This window comes from Drosophila mojavensis, unplaced genomic scaffold, assembly GCF_018153725.1.
Source record: "Drosophila mojavensis isolate 15081-1352.22 unplaced genomic scaffold, ASM1815372v1 contig_19, whole genome shotgun sequence".
NCBI lineage: Eukaryota > Metazoa > Arthropoda > Insecta > Diptera > Drosophilidae > Drosophila > Drosophila mojavensis.
The window spans coordinates 3,100,394-3,125,139 of NW_025318726.1; the positions used below are offsets into that span (position 1 = coordinate 3,100,394).

General features: G+C 41.0%; 5 protein-coding genes across 15 annotated transcripts; 3 read left to right on the forward strand and 2 right to left on the reverse strand.

Annotated features, from left to right (window-relative positions):
- Nucleotides 1–228: 228 nt before the first annotated feature.
- Nucleotides 229–1,978, forward strand: LOC6572223 (nucleotide exchange factor Sil1). Its single transcript, XM_001998329.4, has 2 exons — nt 229–481; nt 545–1,978. The coding sequence occupies exons 1-2, from the start codon at nt 349–351 to the stop codon at nt 1,675–1,677; spliced, it is 1,266 nt and encodes a 421-aa protein (XP_001998365.1). The 5' UTR covers nt 229–348; the 3' UTR covers nt 1,678–1,978.
- Nucleotides 1,979–4,292: 2,314 nt separating this feature from the next.
- Nucleotides 4,293–15,039, forward strand: LOC6572222 (protocadherin Fat 1). Of its 6 annotated transcripts, none has more exons than XM_044007669.1 (6): nt 4,293–5,171; nt 6,350–6,893; nt 10,922–11,223; nt 12,619–13,665; nt 13,730–14,450; nt 14,513–15,039. In XM_044007669.1, exons 2-6 carry the CDS (start codon nt 6,836–6,838, stop codon nt 14,788–14,790), a joined length of 2,406 nt encoding a protein of 801 aa, XP_043863604.1. In that variant the 5' UTR covers nt 4,293–5,171; nt 6,350–6,835; the 3' UTR covers nt 14,791–15,039. The 6 variants fall into 6 exon arrangements, with proteins under 6 accessions (XP_043863604.1, XP_043863603.1, XP_043863605.1 ...); XM_044007668.1 differs by having other exon boundaries at nt 6,382–6,893; XM_044007670.1 differs by having other exon boundaries at nt 6,737–6,893.
- A 98-nt stretch (nt 15,040–15,137) lies between these two features.
- On the reverse strand, nt 15,138–17,567 carry LOC6572221 (alpha-1,2-mannosyltransferase ALG9). The gene is made up of 4 exons (XM_001998327.4): nt 17,322–17,567; nt 16,882–17,256; nt 16,350–16,827; nt 15,138–16,286 (listed from the first exon to the last, which is right to left on the reverse strand). The coding sequence occupies exons 1-4, from the start codon at nt 17,462–17,464 to the stop codon at nt 15,414–15,416; spliced, it is 1,869 nt and encodes a 622-aa protein (XP_001998363.1). The 5' UTR covers nt 17,465–17,567; the 3' UTR covers nt 15,138–15,413.
- A 353-nt stretch (nt 17,568–17,920) lies between these two features.
- Nucleotides 17,921–19,040, forward strand: LOC6572220 (general transcription factor IIF subunit 2). Its single transcript, XM_001998326.4, has 2 exons — nt 17,921–18,586; nt 18,645–19,040. Exons 1-2 carry the CDS (start codon nt 18,023–18,025, stop codon nt 18,945–18,947), a joined length of 867 nt encoding a protein of 288 aa, XP_001998362.1. The 5' UTR covers nt 17,921–18,022; the 3' UTR covers nt 18,948–19,040.
- A 64-nt stretch (nt 19,041–19,104) lies between these two features.
- On the reverse strand, nt 19,105–24,521 carry LOC6572219. Of its 6 annotated transcripts, none has more exons than XM_032728697.2 (10): nt 23,828–23,910; nt 23,518–23,711; nt 23,269–23,462; nt 22,126–23,045; nt 21,633–21,946; nt 21,423–21,567; nt 20,917–21,359; nt 20,535–20,729; nt 20,307–20,468; nt 19,105–19,401 (listed from the first exon to the last, which is right to left on the reverse strand). In XM_032728697.2, the coding sequence occupies exons 1-10, from the start codon at nt 23,877–23,879 to the stop codon at nt 19,297–19,299; spliced, it is 2,724 nt and encodes a 907-aa protein (XP_032584588.1). In that variant the 5' UTR covers nt 23,880–23,910; the 3' UTR covers nt 19,105–19,296. The 6 variants fall into 6 exon arrangements, with proteins under 6 accessions (XP_032584588.1, XP_032584591.1, XP_015021764.1 ...); XM_032728700.2 differs by lacking the exon at nt 19,105–19,401 and adding an exon at nt 19,528–19,925; XM_015166278.3 differs by lacking the exon at nt 19,105–19,401 and adding an exon at nt 19,528–19,925 and having other exon boundaries at nt 20,238–20,468.
- Nucleotides 24,522–24,746: the final 225 nt, after the last annotated feature.

A 24,746-nucleotide genomic window follows, 5' to 3' on the forward strand; every position in this document is an offset into this window, starting at 1 on the left:
TTTAAGCTGTCACAAATAATGACTTGGTAATTGAATGGCATAATGTATATATGAATAATATATGAATAAGACAATGAAAATGATTATTTTTTGCAAATCATATTATTTGAATTACATTCTGTTATACTGCAAATATAAGCTGACCATACTTTCAGATTAAGAATATAGTGTAGCCAGACTGTTAAGTGGAAATTATTCTTGCTATCGATGGCTATTCTATCGATAATACAAAATGTAGCAGTTCTCTGTACATCACTGACGGCTTGTCAACGTATTATAAAAAGCGGAATAACCGCACAATAGAGTCTGGATTATAGATAAGAATACAGTACATTAAAATCAATTATAATGCATATGTCCACATTAACCACAAGGTTAGCGGTTGTCTCGATGCTCGTCTGTCTGCAGGTGTCGGCATCAACACGTGTAAACAAAACCGCCGAATTTGTTGCCACTGATGAATGGCAAGTCATAGCCGAAGGTTTTTATTACGTGTACCAATCAGTTACGGGTCATGTTTTAATTAGCATACCTTTTCTTTTAGGTCAGGCCATACCAAAGGGGCTACACGTTCGCATAAATCTGCAGACAGGCCTTAAGGAGGCGAAGTTACTGGACCCAAGCGACCGTGATACTGCATTGCAGCCGCAATCCAGCGACAACGAATCAGGATCTGGGTCGACAAATGACCACTTATCCATTGAATATAAAGCAGACCTCATTGAGGAGTCGGTGCGAAAGGTAAAGGAACAGCGCAGCTATGCAGAGTTGCGGAAAGCCTATAAGGATTTCCAAAAGAACTTTCGCACCGATGCCGAAGTGGTCGTGCAGCTGATAGAAGAATATCGAAACTTCAGCAAAGCACCGCTTGACATAGAGCTGAAGCCCAAGTTGAATATATTGGAGAATCTAGAATATATGCTGCATCAGATTGACAACGCACTGGTTTTTATCGACAGTGGCGGACTGGACGATGTTCTACTCCCAATAGTGGTGAACGATACGAACACGGCACTCAAAGTTTCTGCAATGCGAGTGCTGGGCGCTCTGGCAGGAAATAATCCCAAGGCACAGATCAAGGTCTTTGAGCGCAACTTCGGCTCTCATTTGGCACAAATCATGATGAGCTCGACGAACAGCGCCGAAATCTCAACGGCGCTGCATGCGTTCGGCGCTCTGTTGCGCAAGTTCCCCTTGGCTCAGCACCGTGTACTCTCCACCTCGGGAACACAGGCTTTGATCGGCCTGCTACGCAGTGCAGACATAGAGCTGCGCAATAAGGCCAAGGTAGTCACCTTAATTGGCGATTTAGTGCTAGAGAAAAGACATGTCCTCGACGAAGGCAAAGAAGAAGCCTTGGCGCAATATGTGCTACTCGAGTTTGAGTCGTGGCTGCAGTCGAACGGCTACTGTGCCGCCCTAGAAGCAGTTCTCAGCAAAGATTATGTACACTTGCTGGATCAAGCAGACGTGGTCGAGCAATTTATAGATGCACTACAGACCACCGAAAGTCTCTGCAAGCCCCTCTGGTCCAAAAGTCCTACTCTGCGGCATGCGCTGCTAACGGTGCGCAACAGATTCGCGCACAGCCAAGACGAATATCGATTGGAGGTATCCCAGGCTCTGTCGGCACTCTGTGAGCGCTTCTATGATAAGTTCGGTCATACGGAACTATAGAGTCCCAGTTGAGATTTAGCTAATTTCTTATTATGTAGATGTTCTTAAAGTATTCATCTGACTGCTATGCATAAGTCGAATCGAATTCCAATCTAAGCCAAAATCTTATAATGAAGCCCTTAGTGAAGGCACTTGATGTGATCTATTAACTAACTATCTAAGCAATAATTAAGCACAATTCAGTCAGGCAAGCGTTAAATAACCAACTCTGTAAACCTTTGACATTACAGTTTCAGTAAAAGCTCAATTTTATTTAAAGCTCAATAAAGCAAGCATAATCGACCAGCAGGTCATAAAGTAAGTCAAATGGATTGGCTGTCACTGCTCAAGGAAAGCAAAATCCATTGTGAGAAATCGAATGAAAGCATGGCCCAAAAAACATTTAAAAGTATGCAAAGGAAGCATGTAACTGTATATATAGCAAAATAATCGTCGGAGCACACACACACCAAGAAAGCAAAACTACCTAAAGGGGCGCACGGCCAACGCAATTATGTTCTTGGGGACAGGTTGAACTGAGCAGGAGCCGGGCCCGACGTCCAGTTCGAAACATAGCAATTAACGACATGCAAATGCAAATGCAACGTCACTGACTCATGGCATACGAAAAGTAATACAGGAGCAAAAAACTAAAAGCAAAGGGAGAGGGAGTGAGTGCCTGACAGAGAGCTGCAAGTGTGCCAATTTTTGCCACCTTAATCACACTCAATAAAATTTGTGTGCCGGTGCTAATCAACACTGGTTCAGCAAATCATAAAAACACACTTTTAAAAATTGTATGAGTGCTGCTCATGTAGGCAATATCTTGCTGTCACTCACAACAATGTGTCGTTTTCTTTTTGCTTGTCACCCAAGTATTTTTCGTCAACGCTTGCCGGTCCCACTTACACTTACAGCGAACGTAGAAAAAAAGCGAGAGTGTGAAAAGAGCAATGAGTAACAAACACAAGTAGACAAAACACATGTATGACACCCAAGTGTTTTACAGGCAGCATGGTGTGTGTGTCAAAGTAACGGTTGTTTTGATTTTGCACTAGCTCCTTTCTTAGCTTCCTAGCTTACTTCGTGTTTCATTTTGTTAATTAAATGAATGCACTGCAGCATTATAATGTTTATTTAATATATTAAATGAATGTAAAAAAGTTATTTTTGATTTCAATATTGTTTTTTGTTTTCTATTTGTTCCTATTGTGCACGCATTTCCATCAGCACGTACGTAAACAAGTACAAACGTAAAAAAAAAACACATCTCAACCGAAGGCATGCACAAAAGAAACCTCAACACACACACATTGTATGCTTCAATTTTTGTGTATCTCTTTTCACCCAATTTTCTTTCGACGCTCAAGCGTCGGCATATGTCACACACACATATGCAAAAGAAATACCTACTCACTTTTGCAGCTAGTGTGCACAAACACTCAAATATTTTTGTGAGGCGAGCGATTGTACTCATTTGTACGGTGTTTGAAAACACCCGGGTGTCAAAATCACCCAACATTTACCCGGTGCACCTTGAGTACCGGTGGCTTGTTGCAGTTCTCTGGTGCCTGACTAGAATATATTTTGTAATCTTTTTTTTGAGATATCTACACTGATTGTAATTATGCATATGCCAATTATTTCAGGGATTGATCAATAGACTACATAGTGCAGAAGTCCGTATATAATATGTACTATATACCCAAAGCAAAATACCCATTTTTATACCCTGAACCCATTTTCAATGGGAAATCAGGGTATAATGGTTTTGTTGAAATGTATGTAACAGGGAGAAGGAGGCGTGGCAGACCCCACAAAGTATATATATTCTTGATCAGGGTGACGAGCTGAGTTGATTTGGCCCTGTCCGTCTGTCTGTCCGTCTGTCCGTATGTATGAACGCGTCGATTTCAGAAGATATAAGAGCTAGAGACTTCAAATTTTTTTTAAAATGTCCGTAATTACAGCGCGCATATCAAGTTTATCATTAAAAATCGATAACTCATCCCGATCTTTTTTTATCGATAAAAAACCTTATCGAAACCCAGTTATAAAATTATATCTTCTACACCTTTATTGCTAGAGTCTCCAAATTTTTAATGTATGCTTATATGCAATTTATACAATTTCGGTTTTTGTTAAAATTTACCCCCACCTCTAAATTCACCCCCTCACCCTCACTTTTGTAAAAAGCGTATTTCAAATACTAGAGACTTGTGCTTTGACAATTAAATGCATATTCATGTTATAATCATAATCTAAAAGTTTCATGAAGATCGTACGTCCATAAAAAAGTTATTAAACAATTAAGTTCTCATAGTAAGCGCACACTGCAGCCCATGCGTGTTTATGCGTGGTTGCTTGTATGTGTATGTGTGTGTGTATGTGTGTGTGTGTATGCGTTTGTGTCTGTATGCGTGTGTGTGTGTATGTGTGTCTTTATGCGTGTGTGTGTATGTTTACCTGTGTGTGCGTACGTGCGTGTGTGTGTGTGTGTGTGCGTGTTTCTTGTGTAAGCTGAAAGTCGCGAAAAAGTATTGAAATATCTATTGCTCCAAGGGTTCAGGGGATCTCGTAGTCGAGCAGTCTCGACTAGAGCTTTCTTACTTGTTATCCATTTTCTATGAGCTGAGGGTATTTAAACCGGCTCGGCAATTACTAGGACGCCTCCGTTGCCAGGGCGAGAAATTGCAATGTAAACAGAGAGCCACCGGCTGCCGCTCCCTCTTAAGAGAGCCAGTCCGCTCCACCTCTTCCTCTCTCTCTCAATGGGGTGGGTTCAAGTTAAGCCGGCTCAGCCAAGCGCAACGACGATACTACAGGTGCATCCAAAACTTAAGGGTTTGTCGAGCACTAAATTCGACAACGACCAAGTAAGTCTGTACTAAAGAAGTAGGAGAAGGAGAAGAGGTGCGAGCTTGTGCCTTCAATATTGGTAGATATATGAGCGGGACTGGCCCATTCATGGAGCGTCGCAATTTGAGCTTGGGCGCGTGCGCGTAGTCCCCAACGTAGTCATAGTATCTGCTTTCAACCACTACTATCCAACATTTGCCATTGTTGTTGTTCGTTACGTTTTTGTGTTGTTGTTTTTATGAAGAGCTTAAATGGAAACGCTTGACGAGTGATGTGGAAACATTTTCAACACAGCAGCAACAACTGGAGGGAAGGCGAGTAAAAGCAAAAGCAAAAGCAATAACAAAATATACAACAACCCAGACCCAGAGAGTCTTCAGACGCGACTTCTGCTCACATATGTATGTACGTGAGGAATATACGAGCAACAACAACAACACCAACAACAACTTCTGAGCAACTAAGGCAAACGCACCGGCATTACAGGCTGTTGCTGTTGCTGTTGCTGTTGTTGTACGTTGGCTTTAGCCGTTGTCAGGGGCTTTGGCAACACTATGGAAAATCAGTTTGTGTTTGGACCGCGTTGTGGACGCATGTGTAAAACGAGTAGCTCAATGCTAAAGTGAATAACATAAATCTGCATCGGACCCTTGAGTGTAAATCCACTTTTTTTAAAGTTAATGAATTAACTGCATTGCATTTAAAAAGTGCAGAGGCCAAAGGCCAAAAAATAAAAATTTATAAGAACAAAAAATTAATTACTAGCGTATCATAAGTTAAATTCTTATAAATCGGTTTTTATTCCATACTTATTAGATATTAAATATAAAACAAACTATTTCAATTGCGAGAAAAGTTTTCCAAGTTTACTGAGTATAAAAAAATGTAAATATCCCGAGTTTCATTGCTAACCCAAACTGAGTTGTAATTCCGCCTCAACTAGAGCCACGAGCGTCAAAAATCCTTTTAAAAACCCCGTTGCACTTGCAAAATAGGTTTTCACAGGTGAATGACTTTTTCAGTGCGCTTCCGCGACTTCCGGTCAAAAGCGTTTTCATTTGCGCCAACTCGCCAACCTGCCAACCTGCCAACCTGCCCACCACCTGGCCGCTGGCCAGTGCCGTTGGTCATAGAAAAATGTTTGTTTGGCTGTGTGCGGCGTCTCCTGGCATGCCATAAATCTGGCGCTAAAACACCAGCCAACCAGTGCTGCCGGGTTGGCTTTTTTCCAGTCAGATTTATCCCAAGCGACTGGACACGGAACGTGAGCTTTCAGTCAAACTGGACAAACAGACCCAATTTAAATATTTACCCGCTCAGAGTCCATGTTAGCTCTTTTTCCTGTGGCTGTAGGTGCTGGTCGAGTCTCCCAAATGGGGAAATACTTGTACATACCGTAGAAAAATATTTACGGCTATGTCGGAACCAAGGAAACAGCAGCAAATACCAGGCAATAAATGACTCTGGCTAAAATGCCGCCAATTGCAATGGCAAGCAACAAAGCCAACCAGCCAATGTGTGCTGGCAACCGAACACGAGAAACATACAACAAATGCCAACAACAACAATAACGAGAAGAGGAAGACCAGGAGGGTTGACATGTGTGCGACACTCACGGCAGAAGACAAAGAACGGTTGAGAGTTCGGCTAATGTTCCAGTTGCTTTGGTTTCTGTGCTAAAATGTTTTGTCTGGCTAATAATCTTGTAATAATCTAGATATTTCTCTCTGTCTCTGCAGAGGCAGAGCCCTCCGCAACACTCTTTATAGGTCATATCACATTACAGGCCCATTTCATATATACATATAAATGTTTACATGTATTATCTACACAGTAACATAGCATATGCGGCGCTGATATTTACAGGTGTGCAAAAGATAATAATTCAAATAAGAACAGAGAATTTTGCATAAATTTCATATGGTAAACGGCTCTAGCACTGATATGGAATATATTCTATATGTACTATATATACATGTGTGTGATGTGTAAAATGAATTCATGTGAATAAGTGAATGAGTATATACATATATATACTATTGTAAATTACCCAAATAAAAGCTAATAAACAAAGTGAACGGCGAGAATACCGAACGAATACAGCACGGAAAACAGAAAAAAATATTAATTCAAAGTTAATAAACAATAAATCAAATTCAATTGCCTAAATTATGTTCAACTGCAAGCTGAGCAAATTTAAAGAAAGATTTCTCTGATCCAGCTTGATTATGTTGCTTTGATCAATTAAATATATATATATAAGATATATACAACATTAAGACTAACGAGTATTTCAATCCGAAATAAAAGAGCGCACAATATGTGGATTAAGTTGTGCCTTTTCTTTGCAATCTGTGGAATTTGTTGGCTGGCCGAAGGTAAGCAAATTAAACGCTAATTGAGCTATATCTTAAGAAAATTTTCTGTCAAAATTCTTTGACATTTTCAGTAGTTGTTGTGGGTGCGTTACTCTTGATTTCTTGACATCTGCGTTATTATGAAAACAAACAAAATAATTAGCCGCATGTAAACTGAAGAGTAAGAAGTAATAAACTGAAAAATAGTGAAATTCCAAAACTAACTGGCGCCGTGCAGGCTCTATATAAATGAGAGAAAAGCTCTACAAGAAAAAGACAGAAAAAAAAAACATTAATGTAAAATGTTAAGACTTCAAAACACGTCAACATTGTTCTGGTCCAACGATTTATGACGAATAAAACTATTTACGTGACTTACGGATAGGCAAATCGTAGCCAGAGCTCTTCAGGGGGGGTCTCATGCAAATGGCGTTTTCCTTTTCTGGAACGCCGCTCGAAGTGGAGTAGGTAATTCTGAAAGATATTTACGTACTGCTCCAGTTTTCAGTACCTTTAATATCGGTTCATTACATTGTCATACATCACTGATTACGCAGATACACTATGTATGTCAGATCTCAAGAAATTCTATTTGGAACTTTAATGACATGGCTGTCACTGTTCTTTACCGGTTCGTCGGCTTGACCTGGGCCACAAGAATTGATTGCGACATATTTTGTATACTTATGTTGTTTAACCGTACAGAGAGCAATCAGAGATTGCCGTTGCCGCTGGCAATTTTAGCCCCGAAAAGCTGAAACCACAAAGCCCATTGAAAACCAAAAGTCAGTTTTCAAATATTCGTCGAGCGAAACACATTTCATTTTTCATGATGGAAATCATCAAGCTGAACGAAAATGTATCAAAGAAAACCAAAACAAAAACCGATTGCATACAACTACGTTGAACAAATTTGTTGCTTGAACTTTGTTTTTTTTTTTTTTTTTTTCATTATTTATTTTTAAGTTTTTTGTTTTTGTAACTTTGAAACTTTTCCCTGCCCAGCTAACCGAGTGTGTTTCTTACTCCAGCAGCAAAGCCTAACCTCTCTTTGAATCTGGCACTCTCTCTATCGTTCTCTCCCTCATAATATTTCTTGTGGGTAGCTTCTCACACACTTGCCTAAAATTTGTTTATTTTATTCATATTTTTCAGTCACTTTCATTTAGTTAGTTTATTTTACGCCATCTCTTTGCGAAAACAAACAAAACATATGAAGCTTACGTAATGCCTGCTCATGTGTTTTTCTTTAGTCTCTGCCTAATATAGTCCAACTACTTTCGCGGATTTACGCTTCAGATATTTGAACTTTATGTTTTTGTGGTGACTCCCAATTAGTTTTGCTATAAAACTAATTAAGGCAGTTATGCAATTTTTGGCGAGGCACTTGTCAACAATAAAATTAGTAAGAACGTCTTAGTCTGGTGCAACAAACTATGTAATGCTCGTTGACGGTAAACAAAATTAAATAAATAAAATAAAAATAATAATTGGAAGTTTCAATTTATTCAAGCTTAAAGATCATAGCTCCACAGCTTGTTATTTTCTATTTATTTTCATGTAATTTACGTTAAGTACCAATTATATATTTAATGCCGTGCCACGTTAGCTTTTAACCATGAGAATTCTAGAATATAAAATTTTCAAGAACTTACAGTAAAGCCATAATACTCTTATCAAGTAGAGGAACTTGTTATGTATGAAGAACATGTTTTGAGAAAATGTTTTGTAATGGCATAACGATTTTCATACATCCAGACTTTCGATTGGGGAAAGTAGGACTAGCCAGACTATTCCAGATTACGAATGCATTATCTTTATATTTGCATGCTCACATTGTTTTTCTCTTGACGCGTTCGAAATTCCATGACAAATGTGTAGATTGCGATAATAAGAGCACACGTATTTTCATAAATGCGAAATCTATAAACTGACTTTCCTTTTTGTGAGGAAAGTGAATTGAATTGTTATACGTGGCTTATCAGCATATCTGAAAACTGTGAGGACCGATTTTGCAAATATGATTTCAGCTGACAATTAAATGGATTGTCAAAACATTTAACTGCCAAAGAAAGTGTACTTATGATATTATCATATGTATGTATATGCATTGCACAATGTCATAACAATTAACCTACAATAAAGATCTTGGAACGAAGACGGCACGAGACTAAAAAACAAGCTAGAAGATTTCACCACATCTCAGTCAGTTGTTACTGTTGTATGTATGTATTAGTGTACGCACAGTGACTCAAAAATGTTTTGTTAAGCTTTTTTATGAAATATAAATGCATGTCTATGCATGACTGTTTATCACATATACATGCATATAGAAATGAAAACATGCACAAAAGTTTCCCCTAAAGCCAACGTTTGCAACCTTCATATTGATGGTGTGCGTATACCTTTTGACTCACTGTATATCATCCGCCAGCACTTAGATGTGTCCACGGCTATGCTACAAAGAGAAATTCTCGCCAGGGTCATCTGATGAACCCTAACATTTTGCTCTTGAAACCACTGTCCAGAACCGTTCGTTGTTGTTCGAAAGAACATAACACATTCATACATATGTACTTACATACATATGTATGTCTTTACTGAGCAACTCGTCTTATGGCAGGGGGTGTCCAAGACATAACCGGAACACATTATAGGAAGTTCGCAGTCCAGTTATTTATGTTTTAATTAATTTTTGTACGTTAGTCATTATGAAGTGTGTTATACCATCGTCTTACATATGTTTCGTAAGAATGAATTGTAATACCAACTACATATATAGTTACATACTTATGTGTTTATACATTTGTATGTATTTAAATGATGCAATTAGGGTCCGCTAAGCATAATTAACATAGCATTAGGAATGGTATAAAAGTGCATGCATGCATAGCTCTTAAGATCAATGGGCATTAGTCATTAGTAACAGTTTGTTATATTATATTTTATTTCTTAATTTTTAATAATAATTTAATGCAATTAATGTACTTAGCCAAATACTAAATCTTTGTCACATATCCATATACCTATGCAATTGATTTACATACATATATACGTACATAGTGCAGTGCTCAAAAATTGAGTTTCCTTCCTTTCTTAGATTGGAGTGCCGCAGTCATGAATAGTATACTATATTAGTTAGTCGTATATACATATGAATGTACATACAATACATACATGTGTATGCATGTGCATATGTATGTATGTGGAAATATACATATGTATGTATGCATGTACCTGTACCTATACCTGTACCATCAAAATGATTTTATGAATATCTGTTGAATAGTTTTATCCATGCTGCCCTATCGGTTGACAGATGTTTTATCTGCTTAGTGACTTAAGGCAATCTAAATAACTGAATATGATCTTTAGTGCAATATGATCTGCATGATGATATGATGATAAGCATGATCATAAGACAACGCCAGACACAGTTTGTAAACAAACGTCAATTCACAGTTAACAGTTATTTCTTGCATTTGCCGTTTGCCTGCACTGACGAAATGTCTGTGAAGCAATTTGTATAATTGATTAAATATCAATATGATAACGAACTGAATTCATAAATACTAGAGCCTATCCAGAAAGACAAAGACGAAGCAATTTAATCCTCAGGTTATGATTCATACAATTGGCGCTGCCTGGGCAAGACCGAAGCACATTCACACATATGTACTTATGTGCATACATACACACTTTGACGGGCAGCTTGTGGTCTTCAACACAAAGTTGGATTTGGTAGACAGCCGTCGCATCCCAATTGCAGCGAACCGTTCGCCAAAGAGTGAGAGATAAACGGAAGCTTAGTAGAGCGCATCGAGAGTACGAACAAACATGTCCGCCGCTGGACAGTGTAGTACACTGTTACAATTTACTTAAAGCTCACTAATTGCTTGCTAACAGGAAATAGAGTACAGCTAAAAGGGAAAGAGTGAGCGAGAGAGTGTGTGTGTGTGTGAGAGAGGGAGAGAAGAGAGAGAGAGAGAGAGTGGTATGGGAGTTGCACAGTTTCACTTTATGTATTTATTTTTTCATTTTCACTGCAGTTGCAAACGCAGCCATACTCGACTCCAGATGCTATTTAGAGGGCGGTGGGTCGGCGGAGAGCTTTCTGGCTACCGAAGATCTTCCAGTGGGCTCCATCATTGGCAAACTGCGAATTAACGGCGATCCCAATGCGGACACCGGCGACATTAATCTGTCGCTAAGAGAGAAGAACGCGCCCGTGCAGATTGTGGCAGGGACCAAAGATCTTGTCCTATCGGTAGAGCTCGATAAAGAAGGCCTTCGAGGACCATCGTCGATCTATGTGAATGTCATTTGCATACGAAGACGATCGACGGATCCGGTAAGTCCAAAAAAATTTGATTATTTTTGTATGTTTAGAAAATCGAAGAATATGTATAATATGTTTTATAAGTCTAGTTTGGAATTTCAGGGCTTAACGTATAGCTAAAGTCTTGATATTTTAAATCTATACACGTGCACACCACGAGCCTTACAATATTATAAATTTATTTCAATTTCTTATTCGGAGTTTCAAGCAGTTTTTTTTGCTCTTCTTGAGATTAAGGTAAGCTTACGCAGCGTTCGAATTAATAGTGGTCAATTTTTTCTTATCTCTTAAGTATACCGTTTTAGTAAATTACTCATATTTTTGTTGTTGTTGGAAAGAGAGCATTATTTTTTTTTTTCATCATGAAGAGAATAAAATTATCTTTAAGACGAAATGAATTGGTATGTGTTATCTTTAGTAGTATTGACAATATAGTGTGTTAAACATTGCGCACTGCAAAAAAAACATGCTGTTCGAATTAATAGTGGTTTGGGCTCGTAGTCGGGCAGTCCACAGTGGAGCACTTTTACTCTTACTTTTTTTGTCTTTAAATGTCAAAAAAAAAAAAAAAAAAAAAAAACAAAGCCTAGTGACCAATTTCATTAACCCTAACATGGAGTTCAATTACATTATTCCCCGAATGTTCTTGGAGTCAAACTCTTAGACGCATACAGCACCTGCAGAAGTTTCATTCCTTCTTTCATGCGATGCAGTCCACCAATACGTAATGGGCAACCAATTAACCTAAATCGACACTGGCTCCACTTATTCCCTATGGAAGTGGACTTTGACGTTGGCTATGCGTATGCCGTTGTATTGAGGGGCGTAATCTCGCAATACAAGCGAGGTAGTTAAATGAAATCGGGTAAACACGATTCGAAATGTTCACACTCGCATTTGGCCCATTCAACCCCATTGGGAGGGAATTTACAGAAGTTGCGGCTATTTCTTGTACTCTATAAACAATTGAAAACTTTTCAGACAACGACGCCAATTTCAATTTTAGAATCAACATAGCAGAAACCAACTTAAACTTTTACTTCCATTGGGATAAAGAGGAGGACGAGGACGAGGACGAGGACGAGGCCTGTGGCTTACTGTGGGCCTAGGCAGTGGCCATAAATTAGCCATTAGTACTTCCGTAGTTTCTTTGGGGTTGCTCTGTGAGCCCTCTAAACATGCAAATATATGCAGTGTTTTTTGAAAGGGCGGGACGTATTGGGGAGCAATTGAGGGCCTAGTGCTAAGCACGTATTCCTAAGCTGTTGGCGCTTTGAACTCATTTTTGGGGTCAGTGACCAGGACTTGCCTATTGTTTGTTTGCTCGGCAGTCCGCCGTAGGTCTCAAAAGGTGTTTATCTTTAAACTCTTTAATCAATGTGGAGCCTTTGTTCTTTATTGTTGCAGAGCTTCGTCATTCCCGTCAATGTCCGCGTCACGGACGTCAACGATAATGCACCGCAATGGATTGGCACACCCTATACGCTGACCCTCTCGGAGGTGACGGTGCCCGGTACACGGATACTTCAAGGAGCCCGCGCCGAGGATGCCGATCAGCCAGGCCCCTTCTCCACGGTTGAGTATCAGGTACTACCCGGTCCATATGCGGAACTGGTGCAATTTCTAAATCCACTCGAGGGCACGTTGGTGCTAAAGAAGGCGCTCGACTACGAGCAACTCCAAAACTTCACAGTCAAATTGCGAGCCCAGGACCAGGGCACACCCCCACGGCATTCGGATACGCTTCTACGTGTCGTCATAACAGATGCTGATGACCAAAATCCCAAGTTTCTACGTGAATCCTACAGTGCTGAGCTACCCGCAGATGGTCGGGCTGGCGAGCTGCGAGTGCGGCCAGAACCCTTAAAAGCCGTTGATCAGGATGAGGGTATCTGTGCGCCCATCCAATATACCATTGTGCAATCGCAGGATGCAAAGTATTTCCGCGTGCATCCACATAATGGAGTGATTACACAGCTCGCTCCCATCGGTTACTCAGACCTTACGCATGGGGCTACGCTGGTGGTCAAGGCTACGCAGATAGATAATCCGGACCGATACGCTCTGACCACAGTGCAGCTAACCCGGCCGGGCACCCACAGTGATCTCAGCTCACTCGCGTTTGTTCAGAAACGCTTTGTGATGCGCATACGCGAGGACACGGCTGTGGGCAATCGCATCCTGGCCCTGCCCACCAACAAGCCTGGCAAGCACCTGAAGTACACTATTGCAGATCCAATCAATTCGCAGTTCTTCAGCATTGGCTCACTGGGGGAATTGGTGCTGGCAAAGCCGCTGGACTACGAGAAGATGACCAAACACGAGTTCCAGGTCATAGCTAGCGATGGTCTTACCAACAGCACGACGGCCGAGGTCACACTGGAGGTGATTGATGTCAACGACTGGGAGCCACGCTTCCGGGAGACACACTACGAGTTTGTGGTGCCCAAGAGCGTAAGTTAGAGGAGAGGGATGCAATGAATATAAATATTAATGAATAGTTCCAATCCGATTCCAGCAGTCACTGCAGTCACGGACTGACTCTTTTGAGGGTGTGCTAATTGGCAAGGTGGAGGCGGCGGACGGAGATCGTAACGACAAGCTGGAGTTGTCGTTGCGCGGCCAGCATGCGGGTCTCTTCGAAATCGATGCAACGGGAAACATTTATATGCGCCCGGAGCAGCTACAAAGTCTGAACGAGTCCACGGTCCACCTGATTGCTATTGCCACGGACTCGGGTGTACCGCCACGTAGCACCTCTGTCCCAGTCAGCGTCACAATGGAGGGACTTACCCTCGCCCAGTCCGGCTGGAACAACAGCATGCTGGGCATGTTTGGGATGATTGTGGGTCTGTTCCTGTTGATCATCATGGCGCTCAGCTGTTATATCGTGCGTTCCAAGAAGCAACGGAAGAGCAGCCCCGGCGGCCTCAGCCTCGGACGCAATCGTGTGCACAGCCAAGCGCACAGTAGCGTGTCCTCTGCCAACCTGGTGACACATGAAAAACTGGCGGGCAACGGCAATGGAGCCACTGTCACCAGTGGTGGAGTCTCCGTTCTGCATATGAAGCATCCCAGCAGCAACATCAGCATGGCCAATCCAATTAACAATGGGCTGCATCATGTGGGAAATGGCGCCAGCAGCAGCATGGTGCTCAGCAGTGCCAGCAATTTGTTGGAGCGAGAGCGTGAAAGGGAGCGCGAGCGGCAGCGGGAAAGCTATGCGGCAACGGTGCGCAGTAAGTATTGTCCGATTTAATCCCCACCATCCCAATCAGCCCAGAACATTCACTATAAGTAGTCTTCTTACCAGGCATCGTATCGCGCGCCTCTGCCAACGGGCAGCTCTACGAGGAAGACGAGATCGAGCACGACTCCCTCTCGCAGCAGGGCCAACAGCAGCAGCAGACGACGCCGGAGAACAACAATCGCAAGACGGTGGCCGCTGTGACGGGAGGCATCACGACGATCACCACGACGGCAAATGGGGCTGTGAATGGGGGTGCAGCTGCTTCCAATCTGATGACCGCGTCGGATACGATGGGCTCATCCGAAAACAATTTGACAGTCTATTTCTAGTTGAGCACAAGTTAAGCTAGAGACGATTTCAGCCTGTAAATATTGCTTACCTTAATATAAACTTCAGTAGGTCTTAAGTCCAAGTCGCGTCTAGGTTTTATGCCCAATCATTGTAAATGTAGTAGACCAAATATAGCATTGTAAACATCCAGCACTTGTAGTTTAAGCAAGCGAACTCCATTGTACAATTTTGCTACCCACTTTTTACGATACTTTTTAACGACAAGCTTAAGAATAAACTCTATGAAACTAATTTGATAATATAAAAATTCATTGACTAGGACTGGTATTAAGATTCATAGAGAAGTTTCAAATTCACATGGAACTTAATATGGTTTATATACATGTAGTTTGAAACTGATTTTTAGAATCGATTGCTTTTATTATGTTTTGTCTTAAATTCTAGTTCGTTTCAGCGTAATGTGTACAGCTTTGGCATGCATTTTTTTAGGTAACGAAACAAAAGTGAAAGAATTTGACTTATGGACTAAAGCCAGGAAATATAAAAAGGACTTTGAATTGCACCAAATACCAAACAGGAAAGAAAACTTATTTGGGAAAAATAAATTACATTAATTTAGTTAATGACAGATAGATGAAAAGTATCCTTTTGGTTCTAGGTTCTAGCTGACATTGCGCGTCTTTTTACGCTTAAGTAGATTGAAATCTCCATATTTTATGTGATTGTCGGTCAGGAATGGCACGTAGAAGGCGCGCAGCACCTTGTGCGATTTTTCCGGTATGAGGAATGGCAAGGATTTCATGATAGACCAGTCCTTCGTTCGCCTCGAATAGCTCGGCTCGAGTGTTGTGTATTTGCCCTCATCGAAGTCCAAGAGGAAGTGGCACTGATCGTAATCAAAGTACATGTGCTCGTTTTCCAAGTTCTGGTCGTTGAAATAAGGATGCACCACCTGGGTGGCATTGGCGCCTTCCGTGTAGTAAGCGGGCAACATGCCGCGGAACTCCGACTTCAGAAAACGCAATCGGAAATTGCGTGCCGGGAAAAAGAAGCTGCCTGGATAGCGATACCAGTCCTTGCCAATGCATACGTTGTAGATTTCATCCGGACGATACTGTGGCGAATTCTTAAACTGATTGAGCTCCAGCATTAGATCCATTGGCGCATGATAGTTCCGATAGAGAGCAAATACTCGCGAGAGACCCAATAAAGTGCTGGCCACCATCACGATAATTGCAATGAACATGCTGTGGTCTAAGTAGTGAACGCCCGACTTGATCTTAAACACCAGCGTCTTGATACGGAAGAAGATGCGCTGATAGACGTCCACAGTGATGGCGCCACAGAGGGAGATTAGTGGGTACACCGGAAACAGGAAGCGCTCCTCCTTGTGAGGCTGTGCCATGAAAACCACCAACCAGAGATAAAGAGGCGCCAGAGATATGTAGCGCGGAAAGTTGAGCGTCGACTTAAACTTGGCGGGCACAATCAGATAATCCATGAGTAGCATAATGGGTAATTGGAGTGCCAACAGCTAAAAATGCGAAATACGCCATGAGGAATCTACTATCCCTGTAAGTTTAGCTCTGTTACTCACCCAAATAATATTGAAGTTGAGGAAACCATTGAGGATGTAGTAGCTGAGGGGCTCGGTGCCAAAGATGTTCGGTCCGTGGCTAGTGAACACATTATACCAAACAATGTTTAGGGGCGCAAAGGTCAGTTTGCCAAAGTATTTCGTGTCGATGGCAATCATGGGCAGTGCAATTGTTAGGCCAGAGATCAATGTCCACTGTATAAAGGTGCGCCAATCGCGCTGCCGAAACAGCAATTCCAGCACTAGTGGAACTCCAATTAGCGCCGCAAAGGGCCAGCCGAGCAGTGCCGAGATGGCGGTAAAGAATATGGCTAGGCTGTAGCGCTGCTGCCACCAGGCAGCTAGGGCAGAGCAACCAAAGTACATAGAAAACGAGGATGGCAACAGTGCAGTGCTGGACACAAACATGCCCACACTGAACAGCTGGAAGATCAGCCAGAGACGACCAACGTGTATGCCAAACTCCTGGCAAATAGATCTGCAAAGCAAGTCACGGATAACTGGGCTCAATCTTTTCAAGACGATAACTCACTTGTACATAAAGCGCTCCATGAGCGCACAGCCAAAGCCCAGCATGCAGCGAATCATATAGAAAATCAATATCGGACTTGGATTGAACAGCTTCTGATAGATCCAACCAGGAACGCCTTGCAGAAGCAGATATGTATAGGAACGCAAACCGAACTGCGGGCTATACTCCCAGGTCTGCAGACCATGGCCGTTGATTATGTAGTGTAGCGGTTCCCAGTAATTGAAAGTCTCATCACAGTCGGAAATGTACGCCCAAATGGCGCTGCAGAGACGCGCGCTCACAAATGTTTTGAAGGCCGTATGAACACTGGGCATAATCGGATTGGGGCTGGACTGAGTCTTATCGGTTGCGTTTGGTGCGGTCGCTGAGTTTTTACTAACAAAATAAAAAGTGATTAGTTGTTATTGTTGTCATTTTATTATTATGCTGTATGTAAGCACTTCTTCTTCTCCTTTTTGTTGCCGGCAACGGCGACACCGGCAGCATCTTTGTTGCCATTAAGACGTTTCGGTGGTTTTTTGGTGAGTATCTGGTTGTCCGCCTTGTTGGCATTATAGCGCGCCCTTGCCGCCGGAGGAGCCATATTTAATTATCCCCTTTTCCAACTGTTTTTTTTTCCACACACAATTAACGCGAGCAGAAAACCAGCGTGTGAAACAACAACAGCTGGCAAAGTCTAAACGAAGCGAGTTGGCAAGCTCTTTTGGGAAAATTAAATCAAATGCAATGCATAACAAATAAATTATTAAAATCATATAGCCATCATGATATAAAATATTAAATTACTTCACCTATTAAGTCATTGAGATGTTAATATTAAACAAGAAGTATTCGATTCATTTGTTTACTATGACGTCATGTATTTTGGGTTGCTGAAAGCGCGAATTTCTCTGCACAACCTTATCGTCTTTGGTATACTTGACATTTCTTAGGTTTTTACCACGGTGGCAACCCAAGATGTCCATATTTACATACATGATATATCGCCGGTTTTCTGCACAACCTTATTTCACTTTGTGGACATGCTCTTGCTGTAAATTTTTACCACGGTGGCAGCTCTGCCTTCACAGCTGGGCAATCGACATTTTGCGATTGCATCTTTTACGTGCCGTTGCAATTAATAAAACATTTGAGCCTCAACATGTCTAAGGATGAGAAGGACAAAGTGCAAATTATCGACAAGGAGCTAGACCTGTCGAATGCAGGTCGTGGCGTTTGGCTAGTCAAAGTACCCAAATACATTGCACAAAAATGGGAAAAGGCGCCGTCCAACATGGACGTTGGCAAGCTGCGAATTAGCAAAACACCCGGGCAGAAGGCCCAAGTTTCACTTTCACTCACGCCGGCAGTGCTCGCCCTTGATCCCGACGAAAAAATACCCACAGAGCATGTGCTCGACGTGTCACAGGTTACAAAGCAGACCCTAGGCGTTTTCTCCCACATGGCTCCAACGGAAGCGACGACTGCCGCCGCCAACAACGGAAAGGAAAATGGATCAGCTGCAGCTTCTGCGACGCCAGACAGTGAGAAGCTATATATGGAGGGGCGTATCGTCCAAAAACTCGAGTGCCGACCCATTGCCGACACTTGCTACATGAAGCTCAAGCTCGAGTCCATACGCAAAGCCTCCGAGCCACAGCGCCGAGTGCAGCCAATTGACAAGATTGTGCAAAACTACAAGCCAGTTAAGGATCATGCACACAATGTAAGACGAACGGCATCGACTATTTTGCTGCAACAATTAATAATATCTTACAATTTAGATCGAGTATCGTGAGCGCAAGAAAGCGGAGGGCAAGAAGGCACGTGACGACAAGAATGCTGTGATGGATATGCTTTTCCATGCATTTGAGAAGCATCAGTACTATAATATTAAGGACCTGGTGAAGATAACCAATCAGCCTATTAGCTACCTGAAGGAAATACTTAAAGATGTCTGCGATTACAATATGAAGAACCCGCACAAGAATATGTGGGAGCTCAAGAAAGAATATCGCCACTACAAGACTGAAGAGCAGAAGGACGAGGAAAAAACAAAATCAGAAGGCAGCAGCGATTCCGATTAGTTTTAGAATTTTAATTTGTATTGTTCCCATAATCTTTCAATAATCAAGTACTCGGTTTAGCGCAAAGTAAATTCAACCTAATTTGTAACGAAATTCTCGAATTTTTAATACGTATTGTATAATTCCCAAACATCCCATATATTTCAAACAACATGCGTTTAAGTTTCTTTTACTTTTTCCATTGCATTTATATGCTTTCTTAATATACTACAAAAAAAAAGTTGCTTTGTTTTTGCACATTCATAGGTATGTATATATAATATATGTTGATGTAAATAGATACATTTTTGCATCGGTGTACATAATATATTTTTTTCTTTAAAAAAAATCTTTTCGCTACACTAGGAGATCAGGTACTTGTTTTTCGTAGTACTATTAGCTCTACATGATTTCCAAAATATGTCCCTCTAGTTGATTTAAATTTTATACATTTTTTCATTGAAACTTTTGCCTGCTGAAAGATAATTAAGGGAAAATAAATGATAATGATTAAATGAAATGAAAAACTAAGAAATAAATGAATAATGTGGGATAAATTGAACGTGAAAAGAAAAAATAAAATGAAAAATATAAACCAAAATAAATTGAGTGTAAGAAAATTAATTGTGAATGAAAAATTAAATGTAAAAAAAAAAACTGATGAAAACTAAAATTAGAAACAGAAAACGGTAAAGTTCAAATATAAGGAAATCGAGCCTAAATAATACTGCTTCAATTTGCTTTTTACACTAAAGAACCTAAAGTAAAGCAATCTAAAGACTGGCAGCATAAAATAACACTAAAATTGTAATTAAAGTAAATAAAAAAAAAGCTCTTAGAATTAAATTTTGTACATGTCAAGACAAAAAAAAAAAAAAAAAAGATTTCTATATATACATATATCGTCGAATATTGCATTTGTCAGTTACGCGGCCAACGTAGGTTTTTAACTTTGTTGAATGCCTGCGAAAGGGGTAGCAGCCCATGCAATATCAGCGGCTGCAATAAATAATTGTTAGTGGCTTTAAAATATTCGTGATATATAAATAAAACGTTTACACTAGGAATGCCTACGGGGGTGGACATCAAATTCTATACACTTATATACCCATCTATTCAAATATGATACAAAATTCTTTATCGAGAGCCAGTCCATCAAACAGAAACTAAAGACACACACGAATAGTTAGTATACATCGGCTGTTATGTATCTAGGGACCAGCTAGACACCGAAGATGCCAACCCCGAGTCGGCATCCTCCGGACGTCCATTTGCCTTGGGAACCGGTGTTATAAGTCGTACGTTGTTTACATTAACTGTTTTAAGACAGTGCTGTGGTTGGTGAAGCGGTGTTTTCGTTTTTTGTGATGTGCCCGCTACCTGTTTCCCTCGATGGCAGGCATTGTCCATATTGCCAATATCATCCTCCGGGTTCACTTGTTTCCTCTCCGTGCTTATTAAATTCATTTTAAACTGTTTCATCTCAATGGGCTTGCTTTTATCGCGCTTATCTATTTGTAGATCGACGTTGCGCTGATTCGTCTATTATAAAATATTTAAAATTGTTATAAAATACATCAAATAAAATATTGCATCAATGTTATTCACCAGCAGTAATGAGGACAGCATATAGCAACACAGTTTGGTTGGATCCTTATCCTCCAGCACGTCCGCCAAAGTGGCCACTCCACCTCTTTCCTGACACTTCGCTATTATCTCATCGTTTAAATCCCGTATACTAAAATTTTGACGGGCGTGTGCTGCTTCCAATGTGGGCGCAAGCCTACGATGCCAGTCAATAATCTGTAAGTCATAACGATATCATTAAAATGTGAAATTAAAACACCTAAAAGTACGCGACAGTTTCAACTTGACGTTACCTAATCATCTACAATTGACTTCCTGATATAATTATTTATATAATTAATAATCAGGACTGCTAATATGCATTAAGTCAGTAGAAGTAGACTGCTATCCAAATATTTCTTACCTTGGCGTCAGTCTCAGCGTCTATGCTATTGCAGTTTTCTTGGAAGCTCGAATTGCAAGATTCTGCATCCCAGTCTTGATCCAACTCATTGGCTGTATCCACATTCGACAACTCAGTTATGTTTTCAGCTGGGGCATACAAAGAAATTGTGTTCTCTTTTTTGATATTCTGTGCGATTGTATCGTCAGCGATTGGCTGTGTTTTATTTAATTCCGCTGCATCCAATAGAATTTCAGGTAAAGTCATGTCCTTCTCTGTTTGCTCTAAGCTTCTAGCTGGTTGAATTTCTGCTGGGTCCGATTCTTCTTCTATAGCATTCAAATCGGGCAATCCATCAGTGTCCACATCAGCGATAATTCCATCGTCCGCAGGCGAATTTGACATTCTAGCCTCCTCCTGATCAATGCCTGAATCGTAAGTAGGACGCCTGAAGCCACGAAAGTCTACAAATGTAAGATATCAAAACGTTAAACATCATAAACGACATTTTCTATATATTAGCATACTTTCGTCTGCATCGAATTCCATTTGATCCAAAGGCCAGTCTAAGAAACTACTTTGCGACGTCGAGGAATTCGTGGGCGAGGAAGCGCGGAAAATCCTAGGCGCCGGGGCAGCTTTCGGTTCAGTCTGTCGCTTACTTGGGATGCGCTGTAAATAGTTATATATGCATCAATACAATGATTTTAGTATTGCATTTACTTATAGATGCTTACCGCTTTCTTAAATATATCAAACTCTTTGTTTAGCTTAAACATGCAATCTCTGCGTAGCTTTTTTTCAGGTAGCAGAAACAAATTTAGCCTAATTGCAAAGTGCACATCGCGTTGCACCTGGATAATCTCCTCTACGATCGTTTCATTGATGCCACTGAGTGCCAGCATTTCGGCATCGACACGAACGCTAAGATTCGCTTTATCTGGCACGCCGGGCAATATGTCGTGCACCATTACCTTGGGTGACAGTGAGTGGAGACGCTGCTCCTCTATTAAATCTGTAAGAACAACACCCTCGTCATCAAAAGATTGAGCTGCACATGATTGGATGCAGGCAGCAGACAACAAACGAAATACATACGTAAATAAAAATAAAAAATAAACAAAGAACGTGAGTCAAAAAATGTCTACAAAAGAAAAGATTAACAAAAAACTCAGCCTGATTCTCTTTAATATAACGCACGAGTCAACATTGAGCGTGTGTTTAGCTTACCTGCTGGCAGAGTATCGCCTGCGTCATCCATCCCAATGCCGGAATCGATTTGCAGCAACTGCTCATTGTTCTCGTCGCCTTTGCTAGCTGAGCTGAGCTCTAATTGCAACTGACTGTCGTCAGTGTGTGACTTCTGTTGCGTCTGCTGATCCAAGCGCGTGCTGTCCATGCAGCTGGCATCATTCACGGCTAGCGAGGATTCTTCGAGGTGATTCTCCATTGTATCCACAAACGTCGTTTTGAACGAGTCGTTGATCATTGACTCCGGCTGCACTCCACTCATATCCTCACTATTAACAACATCATCTGCTAGCCTCATACGCTTCGGACTTTGTCCACTACTGTGCAACAAAGGTTTCTGCAAATTTTCCAGCTCCAATCGCAGCCGCTTCGCCTTCTCCTTTTCATCGGCAATCAGCGTGCGTTTCAGCAATGACTTCTCCCCATAGCGAGAAGCTAGCATTTGATTCTCCAACGCTATGTACTCATCTAAGTATTCCTTATTGCTCATGTTCCTGTTTAGAGTGTCAGACAAATTCACTTGATTCCTGTTCACATACTCCTTGATAAGATTCAGACGGTCAAACTGAATGTCCGGCAGAAGCGTATTGTATCTGGGCTCCGGATGGTACGTGAATACTTTGTAGTTCTTCTTCTCATCTTTTTCGTAGGGGTTGGCTGGATCCATAATCGAAGCGTATTTCCACATATGCGACGGAGTGTGATCCTGATACATATGCTCGACTGTACGGTTTCTATTTCTATTTGTTTCAAAGCCAACGCGACTAAAGCGTTTCTCCTCCGACATTATTTTGAATTTTTTCGGTTCCATCTTGTACGAAAATGGATCAAATTCCTTCTGCGTAAGCTTCTTAACTCGACGCTTCCGTGGCTCCTCCGGTTTGCTAGCATCTTTATTACTACAAAACGCATTAAGATTAATAAGTTTAGTGACGAAAATTATCTACACTATCATAACTTGTCAATAACTTAAAAAAAAAAAATGAATGTAGCCGAAGAATCAGAAGAGAATTACAGAAACAGCGATAAGCAAGCATGATAAGATGTCCGACACAGACTGCATGGCGACAGATCTTCACATGATGAGCCGCTAACCATATGGCATGTTTTCTTCTTACTCACTTATTAGTGTTCTCATCCTTTTTGGGATCTGCTATGAGCAGAGCCTCGATTTGATGCTCCACCACTTGGTACATGTACTCCACTCTGTCGCCATAGACCTTGCTGCAGTATTGAAGAACATTTCCGGCGGCAGCAATGACCGAACGGCGCGGCACTTTCGACCCGGAGACTTGCCTTAAGAACTCATCCATATACTAAAAATACACAAATGCGATAAACCGCATATAATAAAATAATTCAGCTACTTACATAGGATAGCGACAAACGCAAATCTGTCGAGAAATCTGTATTTTTCGACACCTCTTCCAGGACCAGCAGAAGCGTTGCCAGACTGGCAGACTCGTGGTAGGCAAGAATTGCCTTAGCCACATTGGTGCTAGGCCTACTATTTGCGATTTCCAGCAAATGTTTTATTACATCACTTGTGCCAGCCCTCGGTGCGTCTGTAAGCAAATATCAGAATATCAAATATCAGTGCCTATTGTGTTTTTTGGCTGGTTTCTTTTATTTTTGGTTTGGCGACAACCGCTTAGATTAAAATAGAGTCTGACTTAATCACCGTAAAATGTATCGCCATCTTCGCTTGGCCGCCGTCGATGAGAGCTGTTCATGGCGAGAGCAAAGAACCAACTGACTGACCAATTGAGCGAACGACTTAAAGCGATCTTCATACATAACGCACGAACAATAACACGTGTATATGCACATACACACGTGTATATGAGCGTACTTACACAAGCAGATTTGAATCATTGAAGCCTGTACCAATGTGTGTTTGTATGCATAAAATGTGTAGCTGGCGTTATCAACAGGAATTGCTAGGGAACACTTACCGTCTTCAGTATCTGTATCCATTTCACTGTTTCTTTAACGACGTAATGAGAATCTCAAAACAAACAAGCACAGTTTGTATATATTTTCCGGAACTGTGTGCATGCCTCGCAGTATGCATACACACACACACGCAAACCGTACACAATTAACATGGGGCGCGACAAGCGTCTCCGCAACAAAAATGGTGGAACAAATATTTGTTTGTCTGCAGTAAAACACGTAAATTAATATTAACGCATGAGCAACCGATTTTTATTTTAATATTTAGGAATTATAAATGGCGCGAACTGTATCTTCTTTCCAATTAACTCTGTATGCATCTATGTACTCACGATTTTGTTTTGCTCTCTCAGTTTTAGAAGCAAAAATTTTCTCACAGGGCTGAATTAATTTCTACCAGACGCCACCCGCTAATAAAATGAACTAGTACTTCAGTGTGATAGTATTTTTATGCAATGTTGGTCACATCTAATTACGGAACCACATCATTTGCAATGAAGACCTCTCATTTAAAATAAAAAAGGTATAATCACATATTTTTAAAATAGGCCCTCTGAACCAAGTATTTTAAGTTCAAATTCTGCATTAAATTTCTTTAACAACACTGCAAGTATTTACAAATTTATTAATATATTTTGAATTTC

Excerpts from the sequence above, each read along its gene's own strand:
- LOC6572221 (XM_001998327.4), bottom strand. The coding sequence starts at position 17,464 with ATGGCTCCTCCGGCGGCAAGGGCGCGCTATAATGCCAACAAGGCGGAC. Across the intron at positions 16,828-16,881 it reads ATGGAGCGCTTTATGTACAA|ATCTATTTGCCAGGAGTTTG; the intron begins GTGAGTTATCGT and ends CTTGCTTTGCAG. Across the intron at positions 16,287-16,349 it reads TCAACTTCAATATTATTTGG|CTGTTGGCACTCCAATTACC; the intron begins GTGAGTAACAGA and ends TCGCATTTTTAG.
- LOC6572222 (XM_044007669.1), top strand. The coding sequence starts at position 6,836 with ATGTGGATTAAGTTGTGCCTTTTCTTTGCAATCTGTGGAATTTGTTGG. Across the intron at positions 11,224-12,618 it reads GAAGACGATCGACGGATCCG|AGCTTCGTCATTCCCGTCAA; the intron begins GTAAGTCCAAAA and ends TTATTGTTGCAG. Across the intron at positions 14,451-14,512 it reads CTATGCGGCAACGGTGCGCA|TCTTCTTACCAGGCATCGTA; the intron begins GTAAGTATTGTC and ends CACTATAAGTAG.
- LOC6572219 (XM_015166276.3), bottom strand. The coding sequence starts at position 23,879 with ATGAACAGCTCTCATCGACGGCGGCCAAGCGAAGATGGCGATACATTT. Across the intron at positions 23,463-23,517 it reads TGCGTTTGTCGCTATCCTAT|TATATGGATGAGTTCTTAAG; the intron begins GTAAGTAGCTGA and ends GTGTATTTTTAG. Across the intron at positions 23,046-23,268 it reads AAGGATGAGAACACTAATAA|TAATAAAGATGCTAGCAAAC; the intron begins GTGAGTAAGAAG and ends TGCGTTTTGTAG.
- LOC6572223 (XM_001998329.4), top strand. The coding sequence starts at position 349 with ATGCATATGTCCACATTAACCACAAGGTTAGCGGTTGTCTCGATGCTC. Across the intron at positions 482-544 it reads ATGGCAAGTCATAGCCGAAG|GTCAGGCCATACCAAAGGGG; the intron begins GTTTTTATTACG and ends CTTTTCTTTTAG.
- LOC6572220 (XM_001998326.4), top strand. The coding sequence starts at position 18,023 with ATGTCTAAGGATGAGAAGGACAAAGTGCAAATTATCGACAAGGAGCTA. Across the intron at positions 18,587-18,644 it reads TTAAGGATCATGCACACAAT|ATCGAGTATCGTGAGCGCAA; the intron begins GTAAGACGAACG and ends CTTACAATTTAG.